General features: G+C 39.8%; 1 protein-coding gene across 1 annotated transcript in view; it reads left to right on the top strand.

Moving 5' to 3' along the window:
* The first annotated feature begins 7,675 nt into the window (after window positions 1–7,675).
* The window catches only part of cfap299 (cilia and flagella associated protein 299), a 76,825-nt gene continuing 71,721 nt past the window's right edge, over window positions 7,676–12,779 (top strand). The window contains exons 1-2 of the mRNA XM_071923851.1: window positions 7,676–7,783; window positions 12,130–12,269. Of these exons, the coding sequence (XP_071779952.1) occupies window positions 7,676–7,783; window positions 12,130–12,269 (248 nt within the window). The remainder of the gene's footprint in view (window positions 7,784–12,129; window positions 12,270–12,779) is intronic.

Here is a 12,779-nt window from a genome sequence, read left to right as displayed (position 1 = left end):
ATATACAGGTTAATACACTAGAATAAGGCCATTTCCAAATGTTACGCGATATTTTGATTGTCCTTGTCTAGACATACATCAGTGTATAGTTAGAACATGTAGCAAATGAACTGAGCATCTTTCTGACATAATATAATATAATTATTTTGGGGGTTATTAATTGTTTCATGAATCATTCACAACCTGCAGGTATCTTGACACTCAACTTGTTTTTCCATGATGTTTTTGTGTTGTCATTACATTATATGTTCCTCACGTCCCAAAGAAATATTTTTTGTACTGATAAATTTTATAAAAACTTATGTATGAAGCAAAGAGTTTTTATATAATATGAATATTACAAATAAATCTATCAATGGTTATCAATGGTGGCAATGGTTATACATGCAGTATGTATTAATATGTTTTCTAATAATATATGGCATGAAGTGAAACGCAGCATGGTTAGACCTACACAGTATTACAGCACATCAGTGTCAGATCTACATGGAGGTTTTCTCTCTGATTCGATTACAAATACATTTGTATTTGATAATTTGTTTTCCATGGTGCTTTGATTTGTGCTGAAATTACAATGTGGCTTTATTCTTTTGAGTATTACAGTTCCTTCTCGGTTCTTGTAAATTCAATTTTGGGATGTGTTTTAAGAAACTACCTGCTATCAATAAAGGTTTAATTACTATGCAGGTTACAAGTGGTAAGATTAGGACATTTGTACCGAGATAACGCACTATGTTCACTTTGATATACAGTACTGTATATCTCATTGAAGAAAATAAAGGAGGAATTGGTCACACAAGGAATCCAAGATCACTATGGCCGACTAATGCAAGACAGGTGTGGCCGTCCCAGTGTTGACAGATTTGGGTTGGCTGATATTCTCCAAGCCCACTGAGGTCATGACAGACGTTTCACTTCGATCCAAGCCAAGAGCAATGATTACTGACTAACATCGTTCAGCTCCTTTAGAAGTGAGCATGGGCGGGAATCCTGCTCCCCAACATCCAACCCCAGGAAGGTTCTCTGACACCCTGATAATCCCCAAAGGGAAAAACAGAGAGGTCAGAGGTCAGGTTCAGCTACAGTGCAGCGTCCCTTGCTCGAGGACACTTCAGCAGGGCGGAGGCTTGTTGTCTTGAACCCGGGTCTTCCAGTTGAAGTCTCTCTGCTCGCTACACCACCCCACTGCCCCTGAAAGTCTCTCATCTTCCATCATGGCTGCCTCTGGTGTCTCTAGCTGGGGTTTCTGTCCGACTGTTTTTTTTTGCGAATTGTGATGTATCAAAGTAGAAAGGAAATGAATGGAAACAGCAAAATATTAATTTTTTTTGAATAGTTTTCATTGGTGAAAAGCATAAACAAACAATAGACACAATGCCAGGTTTACAGGTCACCATTTTTCACATTATTACCCCACCCACCCTACCGCTCCACCCAACCCCTGCACAACAACAACAACACACATTACAAAAAATAATAATACAAATAAAAAATTAGAAAGGGAAGACAGCGATAACAAATAAAAACCAATACGATAATACTAACAATGGAGTGAATAAGTAGATGGCCAAGAAAAAAGTGGAGGAGAAAAATAAATAAATAAATAAATAAAATATAATAAAAAAAAAACCTTTGTTTCAACTTGTTTATATTCGGCCATGGATGTAAGGAATACATTGATCAGGGAAACAGCAAAATTTGATTAAAATTTTCCCCAATATAAAGAAACTATGCGATAAATAGTGATAGAAACGCATTTGACGAATAAATAAACGGGGTCGGCTTGGTGTGATCGGCCCGACGAATGGATCAGTCTCACTGCACAACACAACAGCTCAAAAGTGACTTTAGACAAATATCCATCCATCATGACTTCACAGAAAAATCATACCTGCTGTCACGCCAATGTATAAATCTCCATCATGGTTATTATTATTATTTTGCATTTCTGTGTTTTTGTCTTAAGACGACAGTCCACAATACGGCCAGTAACAACTTTCCCAATCAATTCTTGAGTTTTTTTCCCATTTTTCTCTGGATGTGTATTTTTTTTGTACTTTCAGGAAGCCTATTAATTCACTTCCACCCAGCTGAATGAAATGCACCTAATTGGCATTTTGTTTTCTGTAACATTTCAAAACTTGATGGAAACAGCTGCTTTGAGGAACCAGTCTGTAAAATGTGTTTTTTTTTTTAAACCTTTATTTATCCAGGGAGGGTGGACTGAGCAATGCACACTCTTTTTCAGCACAGATTTTCCCAGCTAGTCCAGGATTCAACATTCCAGTCACAAGTCCACTTCTCTAACCTCTAACCAGCGGCCCAAAAAGGATTATTGATTGGCTAAAAGGAAGCCCAATCAACAGGAGGCCAGCACCGCAGCTATTCACCCGCAGGGCTTGGACAGGGCCGGCCAATCAGATTCTAGAGAGGAAAAATCACTTCCTGAGAAGTTATACATCTTAGAATGACATCCTCTACTTCACATGATTTCTCTTTGCCTGGAGAACCTGCATTCACTCAGCTAGATCTTTCCCTCTCTTTGACTTGTGCCGTTTTCTCAGGAATTAGTTTATCTTAATCTATGAGGTCTAATTTATCTAAAATTACCAAAAAACCTTGAGAAATTCTAATCCAGTCAAAGATGTAGAAACCCCAGGAGAGCCGATACAACAGCAGCCCGCAATCTGTCTCCTGTCGTGCAATATCACATATGAATGTTTTATCACTGCTTCCCCTGTTCACTGACTGCTGTAATTATGTTTAACATTGCCCCAGTCACAGGAACAACATGGAGGCTGCGTTAGATGATCCCTGTTACACTTTCCTGTTGTATGGGACGCACATTTACATGTTAGACATTTAGCTGACACTGTAATCCAGAGTGACTTACCATGAGTGCAACAGCAGAAAAAGCTTATATATTACAAGCAGGAGTGCAAGAGTCAGAGTCATAAGTGCCCTGACAATAGGCTCGGGCCAATATTCGATATTAGCCAGCCGCGGCACCATGTATTGCTTAGATCACAATTGTACAAGATTTTAAATTTATAAACCTATAATATACTAGTGATAGGATAGTAAAAAAAACTAAAATAATCATATTTGAAGTGAAAAATGTGTCTTTTTACTTCAAGTGGGTTCCCTTTTCCACAATCAGCCCATTTTTCTGGAAATAGCAGGAATGAGCAAATTACACCAAGTGACCATTGTTTCCTCCAATTCCTTCAACTGGGTGAAAACCTCACATCTCCAATTTTGTTTATTTTCATGTTTTCACTTCAATTGAAGGATTCCATGCTCCTCTGTGGGTTGAGAAAATTCTCTTATAAAACCCATTCAAAACCCATCAGATAAAATCCAAAATGCATTGTCATCAACTGAAAAACAAGGCTGTTTTTCTTCATTCCTGAAAAGTTGACATTTTGGAGACACAAGGTTTTCGCCCAACAGCGCCAACATGTATTTCTGTATTTACTTGTATTTCTTTGTTGAACATCTCAGCTCATCCAGCTGACAACAGAACCAAACTAAACTGTAATAGGACAATTACTTTTTATCAAGATTGTTACTGATTTAAAATCAGACATACAGTACATTCATAAGAAAATTAGGCAACATGAGACAGAAGAAGAAAGAGTAATTGTGTATATTTGCACCATGGAAAAGAGAATTCAAAACAGAACAGGCCATGCGTGCATTATTCATAATGCTTATAAATAATGAAGTGGATCTTTATTTCTAAGTAAGAAAACAGTCAGACAGGAGGTTAGGTTTGCGTGACAGTCTTTGTTTGAAGCTGATCTTGAAGGAGCGGATCCAGCTTCCACCTCACTGTCCTCTCCTCTCTAAACCTGTCGGGAATCTGTCTGTGCTCATATTAACCGTGGATATGATCACGCTGAAAGTTACATGGCTGTTGCATGAGAGCATATTCATAACAATATTTTTCATCGTTACCTCACTTTCCGTGTACGTCATTGCAGAGCCATTAAAAGTCATGCTGCGTGAGAAAATTAAACAAAATGATAATAAAAGATGATAATGACAGCCAAGAGTCACACAGTATTAATGTAAACGGAGACTAGAACATTCCCACTGAACATTTATTCTATACTTTACAGTCAATAAAGTTGCCAGATAGTGTGCATTTGCCAGGATTTAGGCAGTGACATCATTCGGCTGGATAACTTTGTCATGTGGTGCATTATTCCAGTTTTAGGCCCAAGATGAATTGTAAGTTGAGCTGAAAGAAGTTTATCAGATACAACACACCCTACATACAGATGTAGGCTTTACAGTGGACTTACATTCTGCTGCACTGCTGCTGCAGCTCTGAGAGGAATTGTTTGGAAAGTTTATAATTTATTTCCTTTTCAGCCATCAGAAGGTGTGAAGGCCGGCGTTACACAGTGAATCTATTCATGCAACTTGGTTGTGTTGGTGAGTTGCAAGTTGCATGAGGTTCATGCAACTTTACTGTTGCACGAAGCATTTCAAATGCAATCAAAACGACACGCTCTACAATAATTTAAATGGTTGAGAAGGGGGGAAAGTCATGTTTTACAACAGCAAAATATTTTGTGTTGGCATCAAGTTAAAAAGGTACTTCTTCAGCATATTTAATCTCTTCGCTGTGGTGTCTTATTAACATAACGTAAACTATGTCCACAGTTAGCGGTTAAGCTAACTCCAGCTAACGTCCACTGACAAGTTAACTTTCTATACGGGAAATACTTAAACTACCTGGAATATGACAATATTAAGCTAAACCTTCAAAATACTGGATGACAGTTGTTAGGATGGCGAGTGGGTAGAAGAGGAAGGCACAGGCTGAGGCAGGCTTCAATATCACCACGTGGGATTTATTGTGGAGAAACCAGGAGTATTTACAAAAAAAACACAAAAATGAAAAATACTCAAAATGTTTTGAAAAGAAAAATAAAAGAAATAGATAATGAATCAAGAAAACTACAAAAATAACAAAGGCAGAACTAAGCTATAAACCAAAACATAGGTAAGCCCCTGACGTGGGCCCTATGCTATTAGGCCAGCAGTCCTGGTCCCAATTCCTGGCTGGAGCGAGGCAGAGTGAGCGGGCACCCATGGGTGCTGGCCTCCTATATACTCTAAGCCCCTCCTATGAAGACACAACATAATTAGTCTTCAATTAATGCAACAATACATCAAGGGTCTGACTCAATACAATTATTATCACATTGATATAACCACGTTACAAACATAATAAATTGCAATGACCCTATCATCAGTCTGATGCATAAAAAAATAGATGTATACTTTTATCAATTTGGACCCCCCTCTACTCAACCACACGTGGCACATTCCACTGCCGCCCCTCTCTACAAATGAGGTTGGACTCCTCCGCCTCAGTTTCGCACTCCGGGTCTAAAACTGGAACTGTCAAGTGCAGGAGAAGAAAAATACACGGGGTAAGAGTAATTTGCAAACTGTTTCATTAAACATGATAAATAATGAAATGTCTCCGCTTCTTTATTTCACTTTTGAATGAATTATATAATGTGTATAGATTGCGGAATTACGTCAACAATGCAGGCGGGAATGTTAAATAACGCCAGTGCCGGTAGGCTCCATAGAGATATAACACTATTATACACTGTTATATCTCTATGGTAGGCTCCCAGTATGGCTGGAACACTGCAGTGAGACACAGACTACAATGAAAATGCGAGAATCTAACAATCAAAACCAAAACACAGTAACACTTAACTAACATCTCTTAGTGGCACCAAGATGTAATCTATGGTAAAGAAATGAAAGTTAATGCAGGTAATGTTTGGCGGTGTATGTTAATATAGGGCATCGGGCATCCCCGTGACAACAGTGATTTATTTTTCTTGGGTCCATGTCACAAACTGTATGGCATTCATTTTTTTTAATTAGTTACACTATCAGCTGCTCCTAGTAGTAAGTGGAAAAAGTTTAAAGCTTTGTAGGGTTAGACCAGTATATCAGTTTGACAATGCAGTATATGTGGCTGATATTGGCATTTCAGGAACAGTTGGATATCAGCCAGTCAGTTGATATGGAGGTGAGGATGTGATTTTACTCAGCAGCTTCAGAGGTGTCAGACTAAAACCTGCAGTGAAGCCTCACCCTGCTCTAAGGAGCTGCTAACATGCCACAGAATTTCATCAGCATGAGTTTTAATGGAGAGTCTTATTGTCCCATGACTGTTTCAGAGGTTTTTCCAGCCTGCCAGGAATAAAGTTATATGGGGAAACACTGAATCCTTGTAATTTTTGGAATTTGTTGGCATTGAAATAGTCAAAATTAAAAATCAAACATTGGCAGCTTAAATCCCAATATATTGGTATCAGTATCGACCGTCAAAAACCCCTGTTTTACGGTCAAACCCTACTGAGTTCTACAACATTTGAGAAAGAATAGTGGCTGTTGCAGTAAAGTGGAGCATGGATATGGGATGGATTTTTTTTTTTACATAGTTTTCAATTTTTATTTAGTTTTAGTTTAGTTTTCATTTAATTTAATTTAAAGTGTTTGTATTTTTGGTAGGGGAGGTATTTTTTAAAGGTATAATGATAGAAGTTCAAAACAGGTATGTTGTATACTGTATGTGTGCAATGTATTGTGTAATACAAACAATAAATCATACATTATTTTTAATGTGTATTTACATGAATTACCCTACACATTAATTGAAATCACATCAGTTACCATACAATTTGCAATTATTCATGTGTTATCTTATCAGTAGCAATATAAACTTTTTTAAATGCCACATATTCATTGGAGCTCTATTAGCACACATTGAACTGTTTCCATTATGCAGGCTACACCAATAAACATAGAAATGCAAATAAGTACAAGTACTGTGAGTTGATGTGTTTAAGAGAAAATACTGGGTTAATAATATTCATCTATCAATTTCATACATTTAGGCTGGTTTCATAGTGCGTCTATGTGATTTAGAGGACTCTTGGGGGGCCACCAAGAATGTTTTTGCGGCCTCTATGTCACCTGCAGGCCAGACTTTGAGTATCAGCTCTATAGCCTACTGAATCATAACCAATAAATCTCTCTCTATTCTTATCAAATGAGGTCTAAAGTGTGTCTGTTTGGTTCTTCACATGAAAAAGTTAGGAAACAAGTTTGGAAAGGTTTGGGTGTAAGCCACTTATTGAATGGCACATGCCCATATTCCCTTTCATTATGCTGCGTTCAAGTCACATCAGACGAAGGATATGATGACATCTCATTGCTAACTTGGAAGCGCTTGGGTGTTTAACTCATTGGAACATCAAGAATATATTTTTTTTATGAATTTAAAATACCATAAATGAACTGTAGCAGATATTACTCGCTTTTGGTAAGTACACTTGATTGTATTACTGAGAATATAATTGATCATTTTGATTTTCATCATCTTTGCTGCAGTGGGAGATATCAGAGCCCACAAAAAATTCCCACATGTCCTACTTGTTCATAGCCTAGCAGTAGGAGGCTGTGAACGGGTTTTATCCCCCAGAGTGAAACTCGTATTTACGGTAAATCCAACTTGACTTGAACGCGGCATTCGTAACAGTGCCGCCCGCCGCCACCACGCTCCTTCGATACAGCGTGGTTGCTATAGCAGCCGATAGTTCTAAAATGATACAACATCAACGCAGGGAAGATGGAGGACAACATAACCGCTTCTTTCGACGATTCCGTGACACTGTTTAACACCTACGAGGATTATCTCGACTCCAAAGTCACACCTTTGGATTTGTTTTACTTAGATGTAAGTACGCCGGCTAACGTTAGTAACTAGTTTAGTTAGCCTTGTATGTATGGAGAGAAAGTCGCGTCACACTGCATTCACTAAACTGGCAGTTTAACGTTGCCATGCTTATATCGGCAACCGTCCATACAATTAGCTAGAACATGACTTTAAACCTTTTCTGAATTGTTTGGATCCACTCTTCAATTCGGCATCTACCCAATCCACCAGCCAGGATTTACTACCGTCAAAATTCAACGTTTACAATTGGTTCAAACCTGTACCGACCTCCACTTTGTATTACAGTGGGAGGAGACTGTGTGAGTAACAGGCAAACCAGTTCTAAAAGTTGGCGTTTTATTGGAGTGAGTACGGATTGGTGTATTGCATGTTGGCCGAATTGAACAGTGGTTCCTAACTATTCGTAAATTCTCGTAATTAATGTTCTACCAGGTATGCACGTTTGCCGATGAGCGAGGCAACACACTGCCAGAATGTTGAATGGAGTTTGGCGATACAGTGTCACCATACAAAGAGAGCACGGCATGTGTCGGGGCAACTACAGTTGGTTAAATTAACTTATTTGGAAGTCTAGAAACAAGTGTTTTTTCGAAATTCTTGTTCGGCTCTCTAACGTCATTCAAAGTTTCATTTTCTGAGCACAAGTTAACTTTTGCTGCGTGCATGCAATGTATGTGGCAGAAATACTGTGTGGTCTTTGCATTGGGTTAAGTTTTGTTGGTGTAGTTTTGTAGACGCAGGCTAGGTGGCAGTCACACACAGGTTCAGGTTCTCCCACATGGGAGGCCACGAGCCAGGTGGTTCCCAAGCTGGGATCTAGGAACCCCAAGAGTCCTTGAAGGGGTTCCCAGGGGTCTTGAACAAAATTAAAATTTGTTAAAAATGTAATTCACTTGAAGTCAGCACTGTGAGAAAATGTATTAGAATGATTACCTGGATTAGAGGTTTCACTCTTTCACTCTAACCCTACTCTTGTCTCCTCAAAGCATTAGAGACAAACAACAAAAATGTTCTAAAATGCAGGAATGTAGGGTGAAAAAAATGATCTGTTGTCTAAAGCAGTGGTTCTCAACCTTTTTGTCTCGTGACCCCTTAAAACGAAGCAATGCCTACTCATGACCCCTGTCAACCAAAAATATTGAAGATTTTCCCATTTCAGGTTCATTTGATTATCAGAGATTATCAAATTTGACTCCAGCCCTACAGATTATGTCATGACCCACTCAAATTATCTCGCGACCCCATGGGGGGTCCTGACTCCCAGGTTGAGTACCACTGGTCTAAATAGTATTTGGGGGCCTGGATATGAACAAGGTGGTGAATCCCTATAGACCGGTTCCCTTGCTGGTCCAGTTATCAGCGCTTACCTCTTGGCATAAAGGCTTGTCGTCGCTGAATGACCAGCATAATTTCAATACTGATTACTAACTATGTCGATGCTGTTCCCCCAAAATCAACATTGGTCACCACAACCCTGACACCTAATTGGGCCCACTTTAACTAAACCAACATTTCTCTGGTACAGTCATGAGGTTAGTAAGGCCCAAACTCCTGGCAGGATATTGCAGGGTGTCCAGGTGTGTGTACAGGTCCTCAAAAAGCCTTAAAATAACTTAATTTTAATTGTCTAGATAATTGCCTAAGTGTGTTTTCACGGATTCCTACTTGTCTAGTAAGTTATGAAGGTATGAAGGATTTCATTCCAAAACACTGTATAGCCTATATTCATTTTAGGAAAATGTTGCTACCTGAAAACCTATCTGTCAGTATTTCAAAATCACATATGATTTTGTCCTCAAGAACACTATTTTGTAACCAAAGGTCTTATGATGACCCATAACTTAAATAGTAACCTGCTTTACATTTATGCCAAGTATGATTTTGTAAGAGCTGGAGTCAGTTTTTTCAAACAGTTGATATATCAGTTTGGAATAAAAATCTTAATTTCAATGGAGTCACACTGAACCATATTTTGATATTTCGATAAGTCTGTTTAATTTTGTGGTAAAAATTGTGTTAATGTTTTTAACTGGTGTCAAAGATGTTTTTAAAAGGCTTAAAACTGCAGACACACTATATTGGACAGTGTCAAAAAAGGTTAGGTCAGCTTTCGACCAGTAGATGGCACAATTGCTAATGATATAGCTGCCATAGCGCCCACTCTGTTTGAACACCTGTGTCTACAGAGGTTAGAGAACAGCTCATATCTGACCTGATAATCAGCTGCAGTCAATCACTATCAGACTCAATCACCCCAGCGTTGTGACACACCACAGTCAGCCCAGGTCGTCTAACCGGTGCAGTCATGCTGATAAGGCCTAAGTGCCGATAAATCTGCTAATTATAAACCTATTTTTCCTGGATGTTCTTGTTTAGAGCCTTTGGCAAAGTATGATTGTTCAAGAGCCTGAAGCAGTCACAGTATGTACATTACACAATCACTACAGATGCAGCAAGGCCTTTGCCAAGGTAGACGCTCAGCAGTGTTTGGGCCAGCTCCGGGTGTACTGACTGTGAGGAGCGGCTTATTCGAACGGTCTCGCTCAATGAGCCTTGAAAATGAAGACAATGATTTTCAGGGCCATTTTGGGACCGGCAAATGTCTGAGACTCATTTCTGGTAAGCCACATCAAAGTTGAAGGAAAATATAACTTTTCCTCCCTGGTGCGGACACAGAGGCCTGGCTGCATGAGCGCTGGGGTTTGGGTAGGATGACATGTGGCAAAGCTTTGATCTAACCAGCCGCAGGATTTGACAGTAAGATTTGGTTCTGGATGATGACTTTATGACTTGGCCTTAATGACGGTGGGTCTGCAAACAGAGATTACAATAATGTAGTTTACAATCCCTGAAGACATCCTGACACACAAACTCAAACACTGTGGGATTCAGATTCGAAAAAACGTATCCCAAGATTGGAAAATTAATGGACCTCTGCACATGTGTGAAATCACATTGCCACCACAAAACAAAACAAAACTAAATCTAAAGTCTGTAGAGTTGTAAAGCTAATCATCACTTCCACATTCCATGGGATATAGGCAGGGCAGGGAACTGATATTTATATCTTCAGGCCACAGTGGCTGGTAAGTCCCCAAATTGACTAGTTATGTGCCGTTTTACCTTCATCTGACAGTACTCAGTGAAGAGAGACAGGAAAGATTTACAGAGAGAGAAACGGGGCGACAAAGGTCCCAGGCTAAACTCAAACCCAGGATGTCGTGGGTACTCAGTATGCTGACTGAGCAAAATTTAAACTTGCTGTAAGTGTTGGTTGATTACCTGTCTGTGGCCGGTAGAGTGGATAAACTTATTAGCCACAGCAAAAATTTACCAGCATTTGGCTCGGGCTCATGTTTAAGTAACAATTTGCAAAGTAAAAGATTGTAGCCGTTCTCCCATAGCTTTGATGCAGAATTCTTTATTGTCTCAAAAAACAACATGTCGGGGTGTAAAGCAAAATGTCTGTCAACTCCCCTAAATACAAGACAGGCATCAATCATTAGACCACAGGTGATAGTAGTAGTTAAAACAATAGAGAGGCAATTCAATACAAAATTGTTCTAGAATTGCCTCTCTATTGTTTTTATTGAGGTTACTTTGGGTCATACCTCTGTGTGTTCTATTTCTATGTCTAGTACTCTCTACTAATTAGACTATGGGTACTACCACCTGTGTTGTAATGATTATTGATGCCTGTCAATAATGCCTGATGGGAGTCGACAGTGACATTTTGCTTTATACCCTGACGAAGACAGTGTTGCTGTCGAAACGTTTTTTTAAAGACAACAAAGAACTTTACATCGGAGCTATGGGAGTCCGGCTGCAATTTTTTACTTTGAAGCTTTGTTCCTGTGAGCCAGCACCCCACTAATACTGGTGTGCGTTTCAATCTATTTTTTTAAGTTACAATTGCAACATTTCCATATAAACGAATGTCCGTTTTGTTACTCGGGCGTCTGGGGTAGCTCTTTCCTGCTGCACAGGAAGTGATGTGTTCCCCGGCAGCAGCAACAACAGTTTGCTCGGAATAAATAGAAGAACTGGGTAGTTAGCATGAGCAGCGATAGCCACCGTGGCTGAACAGGCAAAGAAAATGTGGTACCTATAACTCAAACTTCATCGATAGAAAATCCAAGGGAAAAAAAAACGTCACAGTACCGCCCACACTGACTGCCAAGTGATCTCTGGGAAGTGCCGTGCAGAAACACCGCAGCACTGACCGCTTGGCACCAAAGATGTCGCCAAAATCCCAAAAAACGGAGAATCTCTGAGACTTTCCAGCCCTGGCTGTAGGCAGAGCGCTCTCTCCTTGACTGACTGTCTCCTCTTCACTTCTCCTCCAGAGCAGGGAGTTGGCCCGCCAGCTGGTGGAGCTTGGCTACAAGGGAGGCAATGTCCTGAGCAAGAGGAAATTCGAGGCAAGGAGAGCAGCTGCCGAGGCCGCAGAGGCAGCGGAGGCCAACGCTCTGTCCAACAAGACGATGTGAGTTCACTTCGCACCACGCTCTCCAAGGTGTCTGTGTGTCTGTCTGTCTGTCAGGGGGCGGGAAATTAACACCCGCCACAGGTCAAACGTTATTGTTACGTTCTGTGTGTTCATCCTATTAACTTCTCATCTACGGTGGAGGATATAGTCGTTTAGGCAAGCTGTCTGCAGCCTTCACCGCATTTGTTGCAGTGTGAGCTGGTTTCAATGGACTGTGGGTCCAACGTTTTAGAACAGAATTTCGCCAAATAGCATTTTTATTGATAGAAGAGAACATAGCGGCGGCATTTAGGAGAGATATTTCCTGTTTGGGAGACCGGATCTACTTTTATTTTTAAATACAAATTTTAGTGTAAAGCAAGAATTTGCTTTATTGTCTTAAAAGCGGGATCTATTGTTGAATCTGTTCACAAACGTGTTGAATGTCAGTTTTCAGGCTTTTTATTTTTATTTTCGTGGCCTCATTCAAATGAATGGGTGGTAAAAATCTGAACGCTACAAACTCTA

This window comes from Centroberyx gerrardi, chromosome 8 (genome assembly GCF_048128805.1).
Source record: "Centroberyx gerrardi isolate f3 chromosome 8, fCenGer3.hap1.cur.20231027, whole genome shotgun sequence".
Taxonomy (NCBI): Eukaryota; Metazoa; Chordata; class Actinopteri; order Beryciformes; family Berycidae; genus Centroberyx; species Centroberyx gerrardi.
Note: the sequence above shows the minus strand (reverse complement) of the source record. Positions and strands in the feature narration are given on the sequence as shown.